Below are 23,688 nucleotides of genomic sequence, written 5' to 3' on the forward strand. Positions count from 1 at the left end.
CCAATTAAAAGTGATTCAGTGGTACCAAATCTTTTCACAGATTTTTGTGCATAACCTCTTTCCTTTTTCAATTTTGAGTTTCTAAGTGTTAGCTTAAGCAATTAAATTTGAAAATGTGCAAAATAACCTTGTTTTGGTGTTCTCATCATCTTTCCCCTTCTCATGTGTGCTTTCACCTTGAAAGGCAGGACTGGTTTAACGTTGCTGTTACCTATTCATGGGATTATTGTGAATATTGTTTTGATGTTTTGATGTACGCTTATTTGAAGAAATCATGATAACCTTCTCTGACCACAACCAGGGACTATGTTTTCGTATGTACTGTGTTCTCTGAAATAATTCTTTAACCTGAATTAGAACAATCTTTTTAAACCAGTGATGCAGACTGCTAATAAATCTGAAGGGACTGCATTTCCACATGTGGGAAAGGTAGACAACTCTTATTCCAGTCTGGTAAGTAAAGCATTAGCTCAACTGGCAGCTCCAGGTTCCCTTTTACAGTGTCTCAGAGAATTCCTCAGCAATCTTTGCAAATTACTGCCTTGGAAGTATTTCCCCTGCTCTGAACAACTGTCTGTGCCAAATGTACTTGGTAAAGAGGGATGTGTGATAAGCAATTGTATGCTGAGGGTAGAGGAAAGGCTTATAAGGGTTCAATGCCTTTTTTCTTTTTTTTTTTCTTCTCTCCCTCCTCCCCCACCTTCTTTTTTGAACTTCACCAAAAGCATCTCTGACCTAAAAGATGTTTAGTCAGCTTGACATGAGAGGCAAAAGCTGGTTTCTTTTTTTTTTTTAAACAGAAAGCCATGCTGCAATAAACTGTGTATGTGCTGTATTCCTGCCAGTGACTACTAGAAAATTTGCTGCATTCATTACAGGTTTTGGGGTGGGTTTTTTTTAAGGCAGTTTCTGGGAGTGGGGTGTGGGAAGGAAGTCACAGCAGAACACTTTAGATGTTTCCTGTTGGATAATTGTTGCACATTTCCCATTCCCCAAACCTTACTGCCACTGGGAATAAATCTAAAACTTGAATTCAATTAATACTGTGATTAAAGAAATAAACAGAGATGCTGAAGGAACTCTGCATTCATTTTGTTTAATAGAATACTATTTTGGGAGTGTCTTGGAATATACAAAGAAAGGCAGTTTAATAAAACCATTGCAATCTACAGTTCTACATATTAAAGTAATTACTGGGAGGGCTTAACTGTATGCCAGAACATACATCTGAAATCTTCTTATAATTGTAATTTTACAATACTGTAATTTTACAGTACCCTGATACTTCATCATCTTGCACTTTTAAGTTCAACGTTAGATTTCTATGAAGCAAATGTATTTGCTACAGCCCTTACTCGTCATTTCAGTGTTGTGCAGTTTTACTAGCATATAAGACAGGCGGTGGCTTCCATCGCTCTGCTCTCAAGAATGTGAAATTTTTTCTAGAGGCTGTCTTCTATGAAACCATAGGTGGAATGAGTTGAGGGAACTTTCTGAACCATATGCATCAAGGTTTGACAGACTTTTTTATGGTCCCTTAGTAAAATATAAATATATTCCCCCTTCCTTTTTTTAAATATTATGCTCCTTGCAGTTGTATAAAATCAGTGGTGTGTTTGTTCCTTTTCCATGTAAAAAATTGTTAATACATTTTAAAGTTTTCTCCTACTCCTGTAGCATGTGGAATTAGTTTACCAGTGCCCGGAGGTTGGCCAAGTGGTTGTGTAGCATTTGAGCTCTGATCTAGCTCAGTCTTTTTGCAACAGGAGCTGCAGCGTACTGCGAAACACACAATGATTTAATGAAGCATGCATTAAAAATTGTTACAAAACAAGTGATTGGATGAGAAGCTAGAAATTGGGACATGGAGAACTCAGTGTTGAGAATAATGGTTAGAGTGGGGTGCTGTCTCACCTTGGGCACGGTTTGTAGGTCTGCAACTGAATTGCAGTGACCTTGGGCAGTTACCTCAAGTTCGCTCCTCCCTGCTTCTGGTATGATTGGTGTACTTGGCTGGAGTGCTTCATAGCACTGAAGTTGAATGTTTGTGAGGTTATTTGAGATGTTCAGATGGATGGTACTTTTCAAAAGTGCCTGTCACAGGTTTAAGTTTCCTGCTACTGAAATTGGTAACACTCCTGCGGACTTCAGTGGGAGCAGAGTTAGACGAGGAGAGTCTTTAAATATCCTCTCTATGAATCCAAAGGTTGCTTGCGATGCAAGCATTTGTTTGCAGGAGGAGTGAAGGGGAGTTCGCAGAACAAAAATTTCAAAATCACTTTCTGTAGCTGATGAGGTGAGTAATGGGGTGATTTGGACCAGTGTGTGTATGAAATTACAGAAAGGAGGAAGGGGAAATGTTAGGGATAAGGGAGATCTTTTAATGCTGACATTAACGATCATGATTATTTTCTGATTTTGATTGTGTTCTTTCGTTGAAATGGATTTCTCTTTCCCAGTTTTAATTTTCACAATACAGAAAAGTCCTATATTAAACCCTGTAGTAATTAACTATCTGCCACGAAGCCCGCTTTTGATACTTGGTGCCTGACAGATAGCCAAGATGACAAATCGTCCAAAATAACAGAATAAATGTTTTAATCCTTTATTATAAGTGTATCTGTTTTGATTTATTCTAATAAAGTATTCCAACCTATGGACATTTTCTTCCCATTTTTTATTATATCATGATTCAATTAAGTGATAGGCTTTTGGGGACAGATCATAGAACAGTTTGGGTTGAAAGGGACCTTTTAAGGTCATCTAGTCCACCCTCCCTGCAGTGAGCAGCGACATCTTCAACTGGACCAGGTTGCTCAGAGCCCCGTCCAACCTGACCGGGGATGTTGCCAGGGATGGAGCATCTACCACGTCCCTGGGGAACCTGTGCCAGTGTTTCACCACCCTCATTGTGAAAAATTTCTTGCTTCTATCTAGTCAAAGTCTACCCTCCTTTAGTTTAAAACCATTACCCCTTGTCCTATCGCAACAGGCCCTGATAAAAAGTCTGTCCCCATCTTTCTTATAAGCCCCCTCGAAGCACTGGAAGCTGCAATAAGGTCTCCCTGGAGCCTTCTCTCTGCAGGCTGAACAACCCCAACTCTCTCAGCCTGTCCTCATCAGGGAGGTGTTCCATCCCTCGGATCATTTTTGTGGCCTCCTCTGGATCCTCTCCAGCAGGTCCATGTCTTTCCTGTGCTGAGGGCTCCAGAGCTTGACACAGGACTCCAGGTGGGGTCTCACCAGAGTGGAGTAGAGGGACAGAGTCACCTCCCTCACCCTGCTGGCCACACTGCTTTGGATGCAGCCCAGGACACAGCTGGCCTTCTGGGCCGCGAGCGCGCATTGCCGGCTCATGTTCCACTTTTCATCCACCAGTACCAGATATGGCTCCTCTTTGCATGTGGAAGTTATTGCAGAGTTTGTGCCTTTTTTGCATTTCACAAACTGATGCTTGACAGGGTTTGTTTTTTTCTTGTGTTGGTTTTTTTTCACTTGTGTATTTCTAAGGGTATATCTTCCTATTGTAGAGGAACAACTTGATAATAAATGTATGAAATGAGAAGCAGAGTGGTACAAGATGTGTAAAGGAATCATTTCCAAGTCAAGTTTGCAGGTAGAGATTATAGGATTGGGAACACTTAAAATTACTGGAAAAATATCATGGTGTTGGTGATCTTAGATTAAAACTAATAGCTAAGTTTCTTACCGGTGTTCTCAATTGATGATAACATGGTTTCCCTCTATCAGCAGTGTACAGTCATGTATATACAAATAACCTATAGCAAGACTGCACATAATAGCCTTTTCATTATGTTACTGCATTTGAGCTTTCCAGGGGAAAAGCTCAAAGGTCATATCGTTGGTTTATGGCTGTGGAGTTATCCCTGTGCTAGGGTATGGTTATCAGACATTCCTCACATTCCAGGTGTCTAATATTATAGTGCTTACGCGCCAGCACAGGACCAACTGCTGTGTCAAAGAAAAACGCAGGAGAAAACATTCATGGCGTTACCCATTTCCACTCCTCTGCCCCCCTCTTTCCCCCTAACCTTTCAAAATGTCATCTTTGCATTGAACTCGGCAATGTTAAAGGGATAAACAAATTACAAGTAGTGATTTGGGTGGGGGTTTTTGCCCTACAAGAACAAGTAGCTAGTATGCTGAGCTGGAAAATATTGGTGGTTCTTTTCACTTAAATATTTGGTTTCTTTTGGTACTCTCAATGATAAAATGATGTAGCAAAATGTATAGCTGTGTTCAGCGTGGGGTTTTTTTCTTCACTGATGGTAATTGTTAAGTGGAAAGCCAAAACAGTTTATCATAATCAGAAGGAAAAGGAAACAAAAAAAACGTGCCAGCAGGCAGTTTGACCTGGTCCTGCAACCAGTGGGTGTGGGTCCCTTCCTTCCCAAAAGCATTCTTCCCTGTCTGGGTCTCAGCTATTCAGTTTATGTGCCTTTTCAGAAGCACCTGTGAAGGGACAAAGTGAGCTGACATTGAGCTGATGTTAACCCCTTTGTAACTGGGAAGAGGCAGTTACGCTCTGCTTCGTTGCCGTTACAATGAATGTTAAGGGCACTCATAATGTCCACGTAGCATCTGAGGGTAAGCTGGAAGGCAGCATATTGCCTCTGCCCTCACCTCCCCCTACCTTCCGTCTCCTGTGCTGAAATCGTGTGTGTTCGCTCTTTGCTTGTTGCCTTCAGTGTGTGTGCGCACGTGCGAGAAGGATGTCCGTTCCCCGTTTTGGGTTTTTTCTGTGGAGGAAGGAGGACCTGAAGATTCCCGTCCTTAACTTTTCTGTATTGCGTAAAGCTTAGGGAGTTTGGGGTTGTGTAGGATTTTTGAGCATTGAAGAGAAGTCTTTTTAAAAAAATAAATAAAAAGGATAGTAATTTTTGTTAATATATTGCAAGCACTTAATTGCTGATGATTTTACAGGACACTTGTAAAACTGCTAAGTGAAGTAGGAAGGCTTTTTTGGGAGGGAAACTGTGTGTGTTCCCTATAAGCATTTTTTTCCTAATTTGTTTTGGTTTGATTTTTTTCTCCCCCCTTCGGATACTTGGTGAGTTTCTTGTTTCTCAGTTTGGTTGGCTACTTCTGCAGATTTCACTGTCCTCTGAGGCATTCCCCCCTCCCTCCCCATATATGTCCTTTATTTGTCTAGCATTCATTCTGTAGGGGTGTTTTTGTTCAGCTATTTTTATCATCGGGTTGTGTTTTTGAAGACTTGTGCTGCTGTTTAAAATAAGTGGACTCAAATTCTTTGCAGTTATAAGTAGATTTTTGTTTTAAAGAATTTGTTGCTCTCCATGTACAATGCATCTTTCCTAGTAAATACATGTCTGTATTGGTTTAAAATGGTTATGTTCATAATAGATATTGGAAACTAAGAACGTGTGTCAGATTTCTGGTTTTGGATGTTGTACAAGTTTAGTAAGTCATGTATAAATACATTGAATTCAGGATTTTTTTGTTGTAGTGGGGTTGCAGAAAGGTTAGTTGGTTTGTTTTCATCCTTGCCCTGGCAGTTAAATGTTTAACTAAATCAAGAAGAGTAGTTCCTGGAAAACATTTGAGGAATGGAGTACAGTTTTCAACTGTAGTTAGTGCTTGTCTCCAAAACCAGTCATTGGCGAGGTATCAGCTTGTTCTTTCTAAGCAGTACTCACTGAATATGGTGAACGGTTGTGTGCCATGGTACAGTGTATGAAGCTGAGTTGGTCTTCATGAAGGTCTTTTGGCAGTAGCAGTCAGAACCGATAACGGGCTGATACTGCCATTTCACATGGTAATGTTGGTAATACAACTGTCTCTCTGGAGGGCTCTCTGAGAACGAAGCCCCGCTTCAGCACACTGCCCTTTTCAGCAAAGCATTTCAAAACAGCCTTGGATACTTTGCCTAAATTAGAGAAGAAACAGCTTATTCAGCACACTAAAAAGGTTTAAAAAAATCCAAAACACTATGGGAACAGAAAATTATTAGATTTTAGTTTCTGCTTGATCTTGGTGTGCTTCCTGAACACAAGATTGTGTTCACCTGGACTGTTGGCTAGCTAGACAAGAGTCTTTTAATGGAAATTGTATTTTTCAAAGTCTTAGATGCTCCCTGAAACATCATTGAATCCTATCATCATCTAGTCCTATCTACATGAACCCGCAGTGCACTTGTAATATGGGAGATGTTGTAAACCACTGTCAGTACGAGGTCAGTACTGGAAACCACGTTTTTGAGCTGGTAAAATAGTTGTGAGCACCCATTATTCCAGTAGTATATACCCAGATAATGTCCAGCCATTCTGTGTTGCTGTAAAGTGGTAAACTTACTTATGTATGTCTGTTAGTATAACCCCCATCTGCATGTGTGTACATTTTCATTTACCAAGAAAACCCTGTAAAACGCAGTAAGTATATTTCTTTAAGGCCTGCTGCCTGTCGTAATTATTAAGGGCTTAAAAGAATCATAGGATAGAACTTGCAAGCTACTAAAAATGATACTATACCTGTATGGTTGGTTTTTTTAGAAAACTAGAATTGGTGCCCAGATATCCCAAGCTTCCATTCTTTTTATACAAATTTGACTGTTTTACCCATCCTTGTATTTCCAGGAGCAAAAGGATTTGAAATTTGGAAAAAAAGTGAAAATTCATTAAATGTATCCAGGAGATACTTGCTGATGGAGTTAATAAGCCTTTGTCTCCTGAAAGTGTGTAACTCCGCTGTGACTTTATTCTCTGCGGTTAGGTTTCGAGTATCCGGTTGTGATGCTGAAAGGCATAGGCATGGTGCTATGAATGTACTGCTGTTTGCTACGTGTAAATGCTAAAAGTGTGGCTAGTTGTGTGCATGCATGTGTAATACGAAACAAGCAGATTAATGGTGCACATGCTAGTGGCTAGAGGCATAAAGCAGCATAATTTAATGTTATTGAGATTTTTCATAATTAAAGAATGGGGTCACATTTAGTTTGAGTGACTCTTACCAATTCTGTATTGGTGTAGAAAAAATAACATGCATGTCTGCTGTCTTTTAAATGTAGACATTTGTTAATGTTTGATTGCACACAGCTGGTGAACAAGGTAAACAGATGCATGACCTTACCATATTTATTTATTTTTGCACCACTAAATCAGGGGCTGCCACCATGCTACTCCTTGTTTGATGTGTTCTAATGTGGTACTGATGTCCACTTAGTTACTTTTTCAAAATAATACCTGTAATAAAGTGGCAGTATATCTTAATAATACCCTTATTAGAAGAGAATGTACCTAAGCAATACAAAGGCTGTACATAATGTCTTGGCCTGGTATCTGAATGGGAGGCACTACTGTGTTAAGAACATGGTGTTTAGAAGCTGAAATCCTGTCAACAGACTCATGAATGAGCTTTTTTTGAGAGAGAGAGATTGTGCATGGGATTTGCTACTTTATAGAATTGAATGAACAAAGAATATGGCAAAAGGATTTTTTTTTTTTATGGGCATGCAAATTATGCCCCTTTCTACAGGTAAACGGTCCACTTACCACTTTTTGAAGTTAGGGGAGTGACAGCAGTATTATTAATATGAAAGTAAATGCATTTTGTTGCAGCTTCAGCCGCTATAATTTGTAGAAGAGAAAATTGTCTTCCCAATGTAATGTAGCTTTGCTGTTAACGGATACTCCCTCAGCCATAGGGAGCATCAATGCCTCTCTCTCACTGACCTGCAATGTGGAGCTACAGCTTGGACTCTTTTGCCATTCTGTATGCACTGGTATAGTATTTGTCCTGCTTAAGTTTAGTCACCTTGCATAGGCTAAGGAGCCTTGCATTCAGACTCCTGTAGTCACTAGAAAAAGAGGGAAGCCTTCAGTGTGATTCATCTTCAGTCTAAACAGATGTGCTGAATCAGCCTCTCTAGGGGAACCTAAAGGAGTATTCAGGTTAGATAACTAACTTTTGAAGTTAATGAGATGAATTGCACCCCCTGAGTTTTATATAAGAAATCCATCCTGAAGTGAGTAAAATCCATGTTTGGGAGGATATTTGGGATGGGATTAGGAGATGTGTTTATAGATCCTTCAAAGTCACAGTGCCTATACCATTAGAAAGTTGGGTAAGAATTGAATTGATTTTAAGATCCAACTTAAGCACTAAATTCAGGAGTTGTAGTGAAGAATTCAAAATGTTCTTCTGTTTATACATTCTTTTCCCTGATCAGTTGATTTAAATGTTTACATTTGCTGATCTTGAGCTACTGGATCAAAATAAGAATTAAATACTTGCAGCCGTCCTTTTGCAAAATAAGAATTTAGCTGATGCTGATCATATGTTCCTATGCTGTGTAATTGTGCTAACTGAAAATACTTGTGGGGAAGTGCTCAGAGGAAACTTTTTGTGTTACTGTTGTGTTGTGTTATTCGTGAATCGTCTGTACACCCTTCTGTAATGGTGTGTGTAGTCAAATGAGCCAGATTCCAGGTAAGTGTGCATGTAGTCCTTTCATCACTGGGTTTCATCTGTTATGTTTTAATAGGCGCTCATTCCTACACATCTAAATAGTAACTTATGTTTTGTCTTCTCAATTCCTAGAGTGTGGAGAAGAGATATATTTTTCAGAACTGTTTCTGTCTAGAAAAAGTACTAGTGAGTACTGCATTGTAAGAGAAAATAAATAATATGTAATGTACATCATTATATATGAGAATGAATGGGTGTGAAATTTAATTAGTACAACACTTCATGTAAGTGTCACAGAAGATCTTGCTACATGGCGAAGAACATGAGGTCATTTTGAGTAGGGGATAATTGGGGTTTGGAGAAAGTTTTAAAATGCATGTTGAAGTTGCTATAGAAGTTGAGCATTGACCCTAGTTATAATTGAATTCAAAACTCCCAAGTTTTGGCTGTAGGTCAGTCACCTCCCAGCAAAGGAGGTATTCTTGGAAGTCATTTTGAGAGAGATTGAGATGAAGCTGTTCATAATTTTCAGTTATTTATGTACCTCTTACCAACCTGCATTTTCGTCCTTTCTAACTGAGGAAAAAAGTCTCATATTTGTGGTGGTGTTTTTTTTTTCCCTTGTGTCTCTTTCCCTTCCTCCCTGCCCAGTTTTCTGAGATCTGCCTACTGTAACCTTTCTTTCTTTCTTCCCCACACCCTCCACCACATGTTATAAATCACAATAAATCAGTCTTACAAAATTGATGCAAATAGTAAGAAAGTTGTTCAAATAGAACAATATTGCACTGACAATCCATCAGTCTGTACTTACTGTTCCATTTTACAATATCATCAGCCTCTTTATTAACTTCAGATGCATATACAGACTTCTTAAAGGTGTGGCTGCAGATTAAATCGCAACTCTTAATGATAACACATATATCATTGTAGAATCTACATTTTAAGGTCTTAGCTAACTTTCTTTAAAGTTTTCAAAATATCAAAATGTGGATTTGAGGTAGTAATACAGCTTCTCAATTTGTAAGCTGTATTTGTTTCCCAGGGCATCTGTGAAGTGATTGTCAATTACATAATTACATACTGTTTACATAATGGAATTACAGAATGCTTCCTGGCTTTCTTAAGAGTAGCCAATTCTCATTACACACACCTGTTTCTTGTTCTCTTGGTCTGGGGAGTATGCTTCAGTCCATATGCTGAAATGGGGGTGTTGCAGCCAGATAGGGTTGAGTAGATAAAAATGTTAATATATGAGCTAAAGGCTAATAAATTAGTCTTCACTCGGAAGGAGTTCTATAAGGTTAAAAAAGAAAAGTGCCCATAGGTGAGAATACTTGAGCTTAGTGATATGCATTTAAAAAAACCCTGCCTTTTGTTAAGTAATTAAACTTCATGGTATGCTAAATGTGGACTTTAAGTCATCCTTTTTAGAGTATCAGCATTCTTTTTAAGGACATGTAAATTGATGACTACAACCTGAAAAAGTATTATAAACTACCTCAGAATACCAGTGCCCTGAGACACAGCACTTAATCCTCTAGTATGGTGCAATAAACCTCATTTTTCTTGGGTCACGGTTAATGAATGTAATGGCAGTCTGTCCATCATAGGTTATTATGTCACAGATAATGATCTTTGCACAGGCGTGTTTCCTTCGGTCCTTGCTCCTAGGTACTATTTCCTTTCCAATTACATCTCGTAACTCTCTTTGCTTTCAACTTTTGTCTTGCACATTTTCTCTTGCATTTTACATCTCTTCATGTCATGTTAATCTTATCTATTTGCCATACGTATTTCGAAAGTAAATATCGTTTATGTTCGGATAGTTCCGAGGGCCCAAAGCAGTCTAACATCACCTTGTGCTGATTGCTGCGCAGTTGTAAAAGTCTGTGTTGGGCTCAAAAATCTTGTGCTATTAAAAGACTCTGGAACAAAAAAAAAAAGAGTCCTGGGGATGTACCACTTAAGAAATTGTGATCTTGTTATGTACAAACCTTTTCATGTTTTAAAAATCTACTCAGGAGCAGTTCTCCTGACATAGTTCAGATCTTAAAGCTTCAATGTCCAAGCATGATCTGTCAGAGCAGTATTTGTCCAGTACTGCCTGTATTTTGGGACTTCTGTCTCCCTCTTCTTCTTTTGTTTAAGGTCCAGAGTGGGTCACTCAAGTAGTTTTCCACAGTTTTTTAGTGTCACTTTAATTTATGGGGTGTTTGGGATGAGAGCGCGGCTGCTGTTCATTCTCATGGTGTCCCATTTCTGACAGGTGATAACACCTGCACTCTGTGTGTGTGTGTGTGCACATCCACACGGCCAGAGTGGTCTGCGGTCTAACCTGCAGAATGAGCTATAATAGTAAGAAGGCAGTATTTGATTAAAAATAAAATTGGTGTGGAGTGCAGATGAAAAGCCAGGATAGTACTGGGTTTATAGCTTTCCTGTAGAGGTGGTTTAAAAATCACATCTGGTGATTGTTGCTAACTGTGGTGTGTATCTTTGGTGAAAGTGTTGGACACTAATGCAGAGTTCTACATGAATTTATTAGACACCATCTGGGCATGTTTATACTAGTTTGTTATGATCCCTACTCTGCTATGCGGTATTTTAAATATTTTTACTACTTGAACTACAAGACTTGTGTTTTGAGTTAATATCATAAATTAAGGCTAAGGATGACATTGAACTTTGATTTTTATTCAATTTAAGAAATGTTTTTATGAAAACCCATGTTTGTGATCTAATTTGAGGCGGGACATTCTTCACAGCAGGATGCTCCCTAGTAGTTGGCACAGGTTCACATGACTATCCAAACTTGCCAAAGAGCTTGTGGCTTTTACATGATTGATGCTTCCTCTGAGCAGTAGCGGCCTGGGAACTCTCTGACACGGGCACCCTGTGTTCAGTCCACTGCGTGCTGTGGGCAGCCTGGCTGAAGCTGTGATTGTGTGCCTTCTCCTGGCTTCAAACAACTCCTCCTGCTTTCCGAAGAGCCATCTCTTTCCATCTAGCTGTTACTATTTGCAAATAAAGAAGTAATCTTTGAAGTGATGCTGGTAATGATTAAGAGGTAGCATTTGGGCAGGTGTATTTGATATGGCAGCACTAGCTTCGTGGGACAGCTGTTAGCCTTCTGAGCTGTGTAGCTGCCATCCTGGCACAGCTTCTGCTGCCCTGAGGGGAGGAGGAGGGTGAGGAGCAGAGTGGCAGGTCTGAGCTGGGGTTTCTGGAGAGCTCCTTCTTGGAGCAGCCTCACTCAGAGCAGTGCCGTGCCTGGATTTAAACATGTATGTCAGCGGTGGGAGAGGATACAACAGGTAGGCTTGGCTTACTACAGACCTGCTCGATGGCTGGGGAGTTTACCCCAGTCGGCTTCAGTGGGATGTCCTCTCCTGCATTGTAATGAGGAGTATGGGTCATGTCCTTTTAAGATTTCCTTTAGAAAAGGAGCTCCTGGACTGTGAGGCAGTGTGTAGTGGGTTAAGGTTGAGAAGGAAAACAGGTACTGCAGAAGCTATACCTTCTCACTCAAATGAGAAGCCTGTGGCTGGCCAGACTTGGAGAATCTCTCCCAGTAAACAGAACTTCTCTCACAGGTGGCTTGTGCTGCTTCTAATCAATCCGTATCTTATATCCTAGCGATCCAGATGTAATTCCACATTGGTAATCTCACCTGCATTTTGTAATAGTTCTCAGAGTGTTTAGTGGTTTTGCGTAGCAGTTCATAAGTGACAACAAATTAATGAACGTGCCTTATTTGTGAATTTGTTCAGGACCTCAAAATTAACCATTAGTAACCTTCATAGGATTATGTCGTGAACTTTGGAGAAATATGAGGAAGTGGATTCATGCTTATGATTTAAAAAAACATCTGTCCACATTATGCAGAGATTTTTGGATTGTAAGAGCCTGGTTCTTTGTAATTTCTGCAACCCTAGTTTGGAGGAATAAAGTGTTGCTCTGCTTAAAGAATTGATAGTTCAGATACATCAATAATAATAATATATTTATGGGACAAGGATTTCTAAATCAAACCCGTGCTCAAATTTCTGTTGTCTCAGCTGTAAGAAAAATTTAATTCAATAGTTTTCTAAGGTACTTTCTATGTAGTGGTTTCTACACAAAAAAAGCCCATTCATTTTGTAGAAAGTAAAATGTACTACTATTTTCTTTAATTCCTCACAAAAATGTTAATAAACCAGTTTATTTTGGTTAGAAACTAATTGAAGAAAGAAATAACTGAAACACAAAAAGGGATATGTGAGTTAGATTGTTAGCTTTTTATTTGTATAGAATTTTAATGATGAGATGAAAAAACAGTCTTAGGTGATAGGCCACAGTGAGCAAAGGAGGTGATGCTCATGTGTCCTACAAACTGCTGTTGATAATCTTACTCTGAGGATTTTTTTTTTTAAACTCTGGATATGTACTAGTCATATTGTCACTAACCTTAAATCTCTTGGTTTTCCTATTAAATATATCACTATATCAGACATGGCACTTTTCTGTGGGTTTATCAACAGGAAACTCAATACTCATTTCTTAAAAAAAAAAAAGGCAAAAATATGATGTAAAGCTTTGCTCAGCCTCAGTTGAAAAAGAGCTCATGCATTATTGTTATCAATCTATTTCTTGTAACAAATTGTTGCTTCATGATTAAAATTAAAAACTTTAATTGTCTGTCTTCCTATAAAGGTACCATGTGGACATCTGAAGGCCCATTAAATGTTACTTATTAAATGTCTACTCTATGCACTTCTTCTCCACACTGCTGCTTATTTTATTCAAGTATGCGGATTGCTAAATGCTGCTAACTACATCTTAGATGGTTGTATTCTCTTTTCAGAGTTTCCTGTCTGTGGTCGTTAGAGAAGATGACCTTGAAATCTTGTGCTCTCATTGCATACTCAAGGTTGAAGGGTCCAGTTCTTTTGGGGACAAATAGGAATGTAGATTATTCTTTTTTCACAAGCTGTTGGTTATTGTTTAATTTTAAACTGTCAAATGTGAAAGATGTTGCAGTGAATTTCTCACTTGAGTACCTGTACTGAAAAATGTTTGTAATAACTTATATGATGTTCTTGGAGTTAATGAATTCAGAATGATGGAATATGGAAAAAAAAAAATCAAAACCTAAACTTTGATCGAGAAAACAACTTGCTCTCCATTCTGCCCGCTATCTTTCTTTAGCTTCTGTCATAATAGGAATTAATACGAATAACAAACATACGTATGGAAGAGAAAAAAACTGTACCATTAATTGTTTATTTGGTTTTAGGTTAACAAAGCCCTTGTCATTTGCGGATTGTGTTGGGGATGAACTGCCATGGGGATGGGAAGCTGCATACGATCCTCAGATTGGTGTATACTATATCGATCACATCAACCGTAAGTATTTTTCAATTTGCCATGTTGATTATATAAGAAGACTCACCATGATTAGACTTTCCTCAGAGGCTTTTAAAGCATGACTGGGAGTAGGGAAAGATTTCTTGTGAGAAGTAAAGTAACAGTCTCTGATTTTCAGTAGGTAAATTATCCCATTTGTGTACATGAGTTTGTTGGGGATGGTTGCAGATGTATTATAATTGACTCAGAATTATTCATATGACTCTTCATCTTTTGCTTTGGAAGAAGTCCATGTAATGTCTAGTAAGTAAAGATGGTTTACATCTGTTGATATCAGTAAAGTGTATGATGTTTGGTGGCTAATAAATATTCAGCAATGCACACTGGCGGAGATAGTCTGATATGAGTAACAAAAACTGGCTTCAGTCTAACTACTGAAAGGAACTGTTGTAGGTAAGGTAGTATGAAGTGTGTGTGGGTATTTGTAACTTGTGTATGAGGTCTGGCAAACGTACTGTAGTTCTAAGAATGTTGTAGAATACATTTCAGGCTATAAATAATGCTGTGTTTTGTACTAATTGGAAAGGGGATGGGGAATCAAAATGCTGAAGAAAAATTGCCCTTTGGTGTAATATTATTGGCTTTAAAAGGCTTACAAGAAAATCTACTGATACAAAATGACTACATCTGTTTCTACATATATTTTTAATTGCATGGGAATTATGTCTAAACCATACAAAACTATAGCAAAATTTGAAATACAGTGCTTGTTAGACTTATTGAAATGAATATATTCCTGAAAGTGTTTCTATCTTCTTTTTATGTGTTCATTACTCCATAATAATTTATACCTTTTCCTATTTTCTCAGAAATTATTTTTAATAACATAAGAGATTCCATTTGATACCTGAATAGGTGCCTGCATCTGTGCTAGCAGTGCTGTGTATTTACTTAAAAAATAGTAAGGTATCTGTGACCATTTGAAATGCTTTAAGTTAGCAGAGACAACTACACAAGGTCAGTACATACGGCATGTCCAGTCAGAGACCAGTGGTCTTCTGGAACAAAAATGGAGACAAGGCTCGTTACCCTATGGCATCTCAAATGTACGGGCAAGTGAATTAACTCTGAGATGTCTTAAGCTGCTTTTGGAGTCAATAGCTATCTCGTCAATACAGCCAATGTAATGTAAAGTGTGATGTAGCTGCCGGGTTGGGTGTCTGCTTTGGACATGATCTGATTTAAGCTCCTTTGGTTGGGTTGGACTGAAGCTCTAACTAGAATGAGACATTAGACATCTACTGTGCTTATTGAACACCTGCAGTAGACACCTAATCTTGAACTGAATCCCATCCAGTGACCTCAGTTGGGGTTTTATAGCCCTGCTTTATTGGAATAACAATGAGAGTCCTCTGATCTTATGTGTGCTGTTAAATAGGGACATACCTGATTGAATTAAAAAGGTGAAGAAAGAAAAGGATTTGCTTCTGAATCTAAATGCTATTATAAGATGAAACTTGTCTTTAACTTCTGCTTTGGCCCAAACTATAAAACTTAAATCCATACAATTTTGAGCAGGCAATCCGCATTTATAGGCATTTTGAAAGTGCTTTCAGATAACTGCTCTGATAATCATGCTCTGTGCTCTCTTACTCCATACATGCTCAAAATTTTTAATCAGTTCTAAAAATCTCATCCTTTTAGTTTTGTAGCCTTTTTTTTTTTAAGAGATTAAATATTTTCCTTGCGTTTAAATGCTATTTCTGTGCATTGAAAGTGAAGTCACGAACATTGTAAGCTGTTTGTGAGTTGGAATTCTGCTTCACACACGTGTAAAATGTTGGGCCTTGGACACCATTGTCTTGGAATTCTCTCGAAAATTGTTAATAGACTGCAAATGCTAATGGTTCACTTAATAGAGAAAAGTTGTGTATATCTATCTGTACGCATGTCTTTCTGTGGCTGGGACAAGTAACTGTGATTAGCTAGGTTTCTCTGTATTATGTTAATGCCTGTGATGGATGACACAGTTGTGTACTTTGGTATACTTAAAGTAGTTTCCAACCACTGTTCAGTAGTGCATTTAGTTTCTGTTACAGTAATGTATGTGCTGCTTTGTAGCAATTTCAGTGAAATTTCTTATTTTGTAAAGTGGTATATTTTTGTACACTGTATTTTGTGCAGTGTTTTGGTGAGAGTAGTCTTGAGCTTCTGGGAGGTAAACTGCCTAAGTGTCTTGTAAGCAGGTCTTTTTTTTGTGTGCCAAATGCAGAGATTATAACTTCTACTTCGTCTGACTGGGGTGCATGTGTTGTTTTGATGCTATCGAAATCTCTAGGATGGAGGCCACTAATAATTGGGGGGGGAAGCCTTTCTAGAAAGCAGTTTTTGCACCTGCTTACTGCTTTATTAGCAGTGTAATAATTCAGATGTGTTGGATATGCTTTCTGGATTTGAACTGTTAAAATTCTGTCAGGACAGAGGATACGTTAGAACAAGGAAGACTGCTTTACTCTTTCACCTGTATAGATTATAATTTTGTTAACGCTCTCTTTTACTGGACAAAGAAGAACTGCACCCACAGCTAGGAGGAGGATCAAATGAATAGATGCCTGAAAAACAGGTTGGATAAAGCGGGATTTCAGGACCCATAAATGGCAGCTTGAGGGATAGTGCCTTGGGAAGAAATCTGCTCTCCTGTATTACGCAGGGAAAGGTGACTAAATGAGTTTCATGTTCAGTGTCTTCTGGCTGGATTTATTTCAGCAAAATGTTTGAGGGAAGGTCCATTGATTCTCTTGCATCCCATAATTAATTATCCTGAACAGCTTCTCTATTATCTGCCCTCTTTTTCATTTCTTTTTCTAGTGTTGTTCCAATTCTGTACCTCTGTACACAGCTACATTTGATACAACTGTGAAGTTTCAGGTTGCCCACAGGACTTGGAGCTGTTGTAGTAAAACTGGCCAATCTTGTTAGATTTCTCAAACAAACCCAATAAACACTGAGCAGCAGGCTAGACCTTAGTGCAATAGACTGTAAATTCAGATGGTCTTGTTCATGGTTATTCCCTCTTTTTCTGTTAAAAAATGAAGGTTGGAAATGTTAAAGGTGGAATTACCGTAAGTGTTCAGTGTGGGACTTATTCTGCTCCTCTTGAAGGTGGATATTGGCAAAACTCACACTGATTTCAAGAAAGCAGTACTAGACTGCAGCTTGCAAAGCTCTAAAATTTCTACCAAATTTCTATAATGAAAGGTTACATTCTTAAAAAAAATTATTTAAATAGTTTTTTTTAAAAAAGATTTATTATTTTCCCTATCTACATAATTATCTTAGTCCTTTACCTTCCCTTCTCCCATACAAACCTGAAAAAAGCCAACTTTCCTTAACTGCCAGTGGAAACTCAGTTTCTCCTCCATAGAGGGGTAAGAGTTGGCTGCTGTGAGCAATCTGCAATTGTAAACACTCCCTCAGACTTCAGGAACTTGCTTTTGGTGTCAATATTTTAAGTGTAATTTGGTTTTATTATCACACATTTTCTATAATTTTACATATTTTTATGAGTTTTTTTTCAAATACAGGTTTGGGGTTTTTTTTTCCTAGCTCCTACTGATTGCCTCAGAGCTTTCTCATGATCCTTTTGGATGATGTAACCCACTTTGAGAAACACTGACTGAGGTCATTACTTTGTGAATATATTACCCCAATTAGGAGTTTTAATGTGATGCTTTCAGCTTCAAGGGAGACCAGATTACAGGCCATCTGGCAAGGCAGAACATGCATATGATGTGGGTAGCTAATACCATAAGAACCTAAATGCTTACCCTGTGGTTCAGTAGCGCCCTTTGTTAGAGGGATGACTGAGGGGATATTTTTTGGCAGTCAGGCACTGAGGAGTTCCTTTCGTGCAGGATCCTGCTTACTGTAGTTTGGGAGAGTTCAAAGATTTTATAGCTTGTGCTGTTCACTCTTACTGCATATATGTACTCATGTGTTCATCTACTTCAGCTGTCTAATTTGCTAACATTTAACAATTTTGCTAAATAACACGGTTAGGAACTCAAGACAATACCAAAAAGTAATACAAACCCATTGGTCCACTTTATTTTGTGTATCTACAGGCAAAGTCATCACTTTCACATTTTTCCAATTCTGCAGGGTTTTCAACATCAGGCATTAAGTGGCTGAGATGCAAACATTTATGCTCTTAGAGGTTGGATTTGCAAACACTTTTAAGCTGATACAATCTCCGAAATAATTGGCCCTGCTCTATTGCTACCTCTGGCCTTTTGTTCTGTCCCTGCAATGTTTTTGCTTATACTGGCACGAACATTTGCATGGCCAGACAGTGAATCAGATCAGGGAGCTGATTCGAGTTGAAACTAATCTGGTATGGAAAAAAAAAAGTTGCTATTTGTTCTCCTTTCCACACCCCTATTTATGAAAGCAAAAGAGGGAAGGTGACCTGGGGGTATGAATGGTCAGGTGGAAGAGACGGGGGACAGCTGTTTTTTGTGGTAGCACTGGTTACGAGTATTTTGAAATGACACCCTTGAACTTTCATCTGTTCCGCACCCTGTGCAGGCTTGCCAGGAAGCAGTTTTGACTCTGAGGCTGTGATTTCCAGGTGCACTTCTCGAGTGGCTGTGGCAGCTGAAGTAGCAGTCATCGCTTGCTCTGGTTGCTGTTCCCACGTTGTGTCAGCGTGAGGTTGTGTAGTAAACAGGGACAACAGGGAAGCACTCTGCTTCCTGAGGTGTGTGAGTTGTCATTCCCCACCTTCTCTTCCTTCCCCCAGCCGCTCAGGTTTTCTGATTTGGATCGTTGCATAGGATGTGTGTAGATGAACAGCTGTGGAGGTAATGGGAGCAAGAAAGGGAAACTTCTGCTTCTGGCTTGACATGAATAGTCTGAGGGAGCCCTGGGCTGGGACAACTTCTTCCTTGCTTTCAGCACCCTACATATTCCTAAATAACTTTACTTCCAGTTCTTATTTTCAGGGTCAGTAATAACCAGGCAAGTAGTCGTTTTCTTCATTGCATTGATCTAGTTAACCTATAAAGCATGTACTCTGCTGGCTGTTAGTAGTGTTTAGTGGCAAAGCTAACAGAAAGGAACTGAAGGACAGTATTTAAAAGGCAAGGATGGGAAGGAATAACTACTTCTAGCCCAGTAGTATTTCAGACCATCACATCACTTTCTTTTTTCTACTTTGTATTCAATATGACGATTTTTCTTCCTGCCCACTCCCCGTGGCACTTTTCTTCAAAATGGAGATGGCCATCTGCTCTGTCTGCTTCTGCAGCTCCTCCCTACTTAGTCGTCCACTTTGGAAGCATGAATGCACCTTTCCCAGAGACTACTTTCTACCACTGTTTCATCCACAAAGAAAAAAAATTGAGTCAGTGATGCTAAAACATCAGGAAGCATAGAGGTAGAGGTGTCATCTTATCTGGAGAATAGAATTCATTGAAGGTCCCTATTTCCTCACTTGGTTTCCATCCTTCTTAAAATTTCAAAACCTACCTATTTACCTACACTGTTTGACACTTGTAGCATAATATTTTAACTACAGGTGCTCTGTTTCTTGTTGTGATCTTAAAGGCTTTCATGCCAGTTTACGCCTGTGCAGCTGGTTTATCTAACACAGGAATTTCTGTGGGTAGACTGACTCTACTCTGCACCAGCCTGGGACTCTAGCACATCTGCATCTATGAAAGTATGCCAGACTGTATTTTCAGACAAGGAAGAAATCTGAAAATCCCACCATGAGTCTGCAATTGCCATTAGCTTGAGGGAGTCGAATGGTGTGTCATGATCATAAATGTGCACTGTTTGTTCCCATGACCCATCACCATCTTCTAAGCAGGTGCTGACATGCAAGCATTTGGGAAACAATTGTGAAGACTCTTTACTGTCAGCAAGCACATGGTGAAAACCCAAGTGCAGTATATCTTAACTTGAATCTTATTTATAGGCGTCTTTCCTGCACCCTGGCTACAGGAAGGGATTAGAGTAATCTGGTGCATGGTGGCTCGAGGAGGGATCGAGCAATGAAGGCTCTGGATTAAAGATGATTTTCGTTTCTGACTTTTATGTGAAAATTATACTTGCATGTTTTTCTTATATCTTAGTTCTGATAGACATAGCAGTAGAACATTACCTACTTGATGTAGAGCAAAATGCCCAGAGTTTCTACTGCATTTGACTCTGAGATACATAAGCATATGCTACCTGATATCGAGAAGAAACTAATGTGCCATAAGGATAACACGTTCAATATTTCTTCATAAAAATCTCTGAATAAATACTTCCTGGAAATCTTCTTGTGCTTCCACAGTATAGCTGGAAAAAGTGCTCCTTTTCTCTCATTACTCAAATTCAAGCACAGAGTTATTTTATGGAAAAGTGAAGAAGGTGTCTGGAAGAGAGGAGGCATTTTTTGTGTGCAGTTCTATGGCAGGAAACAAACTGTAGAGAGCTTAGTTCAGCACATACTCTGAATAACCTAATTTTCCTCCATGTCTCTCTATAGAACCCATATTCCATCTTACTATATGGTAGAATGTGATTCTGAGTATCCAGCAATGTGTTAGATCATTTTCAAGACACTGTATGTGTCATCTTCTTGAGCTGCATGATCTTACTGAAACTGCTGTCTGTAATGTGGTATTCTTTATGTACCTATTGAACAAATATACCGGTGTGAAATGATGTAATATTTGTTTGTGAATTCTTCCTCAAATTTTTGGGTATGAATTGCTTTTCTTGTTGTTTGAGTTTGAATTGTAAGTATTTTAAAAAGCAAGGGGGGGGGAAGGACTAAGAAAAAAATGCATTCAGAAAGCTTCTGGTATGTGAACAATAAAGGGCATTGCTTAAGCCAGTCTAGTAACACTGGTTATTCTCCCTGAAACTAGTGCTATTACATTTGCTCTTTTGCTGTTCATTAAGACTTGCATCTCAGTTGTCTGCAATGTTTGTTATGCCAGTTGAAATACAATGAAGTAATATTTGCACTTTTTTTTCAAAGTGTAGTTTTGTCTGATTGCAGGCAAAAGTACTGCAGATCGGAAAGCCAGTTTGTTTTGAGAAATGTGAGATATTCTTGCAGAAGAAACACATCCATAGTGATCATGTGATGTTGTCGATGAAATTGCTTTCACCACCCACCACTAAGCTAACTTGCATTATCCTGTGATGGCTGATATCAGACACCATTTCTCCTCTCCTGATGTTACGTCAAAGTGTTGTTGATTTTTGTTTGTGCCGGCTTGAGACATTTTTATGTGCGATACCATTGAAATCTTGATTCACCTCCACTGCAGCTGCCCCCAGTTCAGCTTGCCCTCGCCATGCAGTAGGCTGCTTTCCAGGTATCCCCTCCTCCTCAAACCACCTCTGTGGAGTACGATGTAATCCTCTATCACAGCAAAGGCATCGGAGTCTGTCCAAAAACCAGTCAGGGTTTAGCTTGTGCACTTTATTCAGCCACTGGGATTCAGGAGAAGTACCAGTGATTAGGGATCTTGCATGTAGTCAGCTATTGGGTTTGGGGTTTTGAGGCCTGTGTTACTCTTTAAGGTGGGGTTCTGTTTGGTTGGAGGTAGTAGTCCTGCAATTATTATGCAGGGTAACCAGAGATGTCAGGTGAAATGGAGTTATTTTTTCATCGCTTACTATTTCAGGTAGAGAAATTGCCAGCCTGACACAGTGTCTACCTTGGCGCAGTCCAGAGCGCAGCCAGCTGTGTGCAGCACACTTCTGCGTCAGTCAGAACCACCCTATTCTCAGGGCTCAGCCACTGCAGTTTTGCCACCTCTTGTCTTGTATTTATATGTCTTTTTATATATATATAAAAAAATGTATTATTTATATGTATATGTAATAATAAACATATTCCAGATGTTTTCCACATCTGGAAACTTTCCTGTAAGTTGGTATATGAGGGAGAAGGTGCATAGTATTGGTGAGTAGATCCATACTTAAGATTCTAATGGATGAGTAGATCCATAAAGAGGCTTGCTGCTGCCAAAAAAGGATGTCTAGCTCCTTCCCCAGCTGGGTTGTTCTTCCTCTTTATACTGGCTCATTGGACCGTTGGTAACATGGCACAACTTGCCTAACCTGCCAGAACATGATGTATCTGATTTCATGTTATCTTTTGGAGTCAGTGAGTGTTTGGGTGGGTTTAGTGCATCAAATAGGCTTTGTGCTGGGTTGAGGGAGTACAAAAGACTGTGCAAAAGAGAACATGTGAAGGTGTAATGCTGGGGAGTGTGGGTTGAGGTGACATGGTGGAAACCACCGTTGCCAAAAAAGAGGGCTATTACAGCAGCTCCAGCTGTTGCATGCAATTCCCCCCTCCCCACTCTCTTCCCTACAGATCTTAGGTCTCTGGTCCTCATTTCTAGCCAGGTCACCTAGGTTTCCTTGGAATAGCCTCTCATCCAAGATGGTGATTCTGCTACATTTATGAACTGGAATAATATGGGCATGTGTTTAAACAGATGAGAGTTCTCTCTTCAGGATGAAGAGTTCAATGTCATGATTTTGTCTCCTTTTGCTGTGTATGAGTCCTCCTCAAGCCTCAATCTAGCATCTCTGGCTTTTTTTAGTAGGACCCCTTGAAAGTACTCCTCCTCTTAACTGTGTTCCCTAAATGCAACATGTCTGACTGAAGAGAGTGTACATGTGGGTCTTTCTAGAGCCAGTCGACGCTATTATTTTGTTTGGCAAGGGGAGATGTTGGAAAACTATTGCTTCCACATATTGTTAATCCTGTAGCAAAATGTCCAATTCTCTCATGTCTAGCAGTAACGCATCACGGAGCCATTCCCTTCCCTGTGGGATTTTCTAGTGGGATTTTAATTTAATGTATTTCAGCAAAATACGATCTACTGCTGATAAGGTAATAGTTTCCTTCTGTTCAAGTAGACTGTAAAAATTTGGCAGAGCTTCTTGATAGCAGACAGGAACCTAAAATAAGAAAATATCTCATTTAAAAAAATAGCATGCCTGACTATCACCTGTATCCTATATATAATATATATCTTATGTATAATTACACAGAGCATACATAACACTGCTGCCCTTGAAATAAGTTCTAGCCAAAGGAATAAACAAAACTTTCAAGGCATAAAGTCAGTCCTGGCGTTTTGGTTTTGATTTGTTGTTTGGCGCAAATTCTTTGCTGAGTTTAACTGCATCAAACCTGGCTGGCAGTGAGCCAGGAATAGTGCGTTTCATGAATAGCAGTATGATTAAAGCCAGCGCAGCTTGCTCTTCTATGTTACAGGGCTGTGATCATTTCAGTGCACAGGAACGTCCTTGGGTGGAGTGTGCCGTCCTGCCGCTTGTGCAGTTCCGCTGGGCGAGACCTCAAGTGTTTTCTGCCTCTCAGAATTCCCCCCAGCGTGAGTAGTCACTCAGATCTTTAAAAATAGGAGGAAATAAATTGCTTGTTTATGATTTTTTTATAAATTTATTAGCTACGCACTTGCAATAACTTGTTTAAAGTTAAATTAATTGGTTTTAAATCAAGATCTCTTAATAGAATTGAGTAATTTTCATTTGCAAGTGGCTTTGCCAAATGACACTAAAACAAAGTCAAACTTAGGAATGTTTAACCTGAATATTAGGCGCTCCACCAACCTCCTCATTCTGTTACTATGGATCATTATTTTGCATTGTGATTGGACAGAGAAAGTTGATATATCAAGATTTTTTTTTTTTTTTTTTAATCTAAGCAGTGCTCTTGATAGAGCCTGATGTACAACTCTTAGTTGTTTAAAGATCCATTTTAAGGACATTCCTTTAGTTCATATCTAAGTTTGTCACAGAAAATGATGGCCTTGTGTATCTGTAGTAACTTGTATTTTCTCTACAAGA

General features: G+C 39.1%; 1 protein-coding gene across 1 annotated transcript in view; it reads left to right on the forward strand.

Moving 5' to 3' along the window:
- Positions 1 to 23,688, forward strand: part of WWC2 (WW and C2 domain containing 2) — a gene marked incomplete at both ends in the record, with an annotated part of 103,600 nt that overhangs the window by 23,599 nt on the left and 56,313 nt on the right. The window contains one exon of the mRNA XM_081999761.1: positions 13,724 to 13,833. Coding sequence (XP_081855887.1) covers positions 13,724 to 13,833 — 110 coding nt within the window. The remainder of the gene's footprint in view (positions 1 to 13,723; positions 13,834 to 23,688) is intronic.

The sequence above is a fragment of the Phaethon aethereus genome (genome assembly GCF_964289735.1).
Source record: "Phaethon aethereus genome assembly, chromosome: 4".
Lineage (NCBI taxonomy): Eukaryota > Metazoa > Chordata > Aves > Phaethontiformes > Phaethontidae > Phaethon > Phaethon aethereus.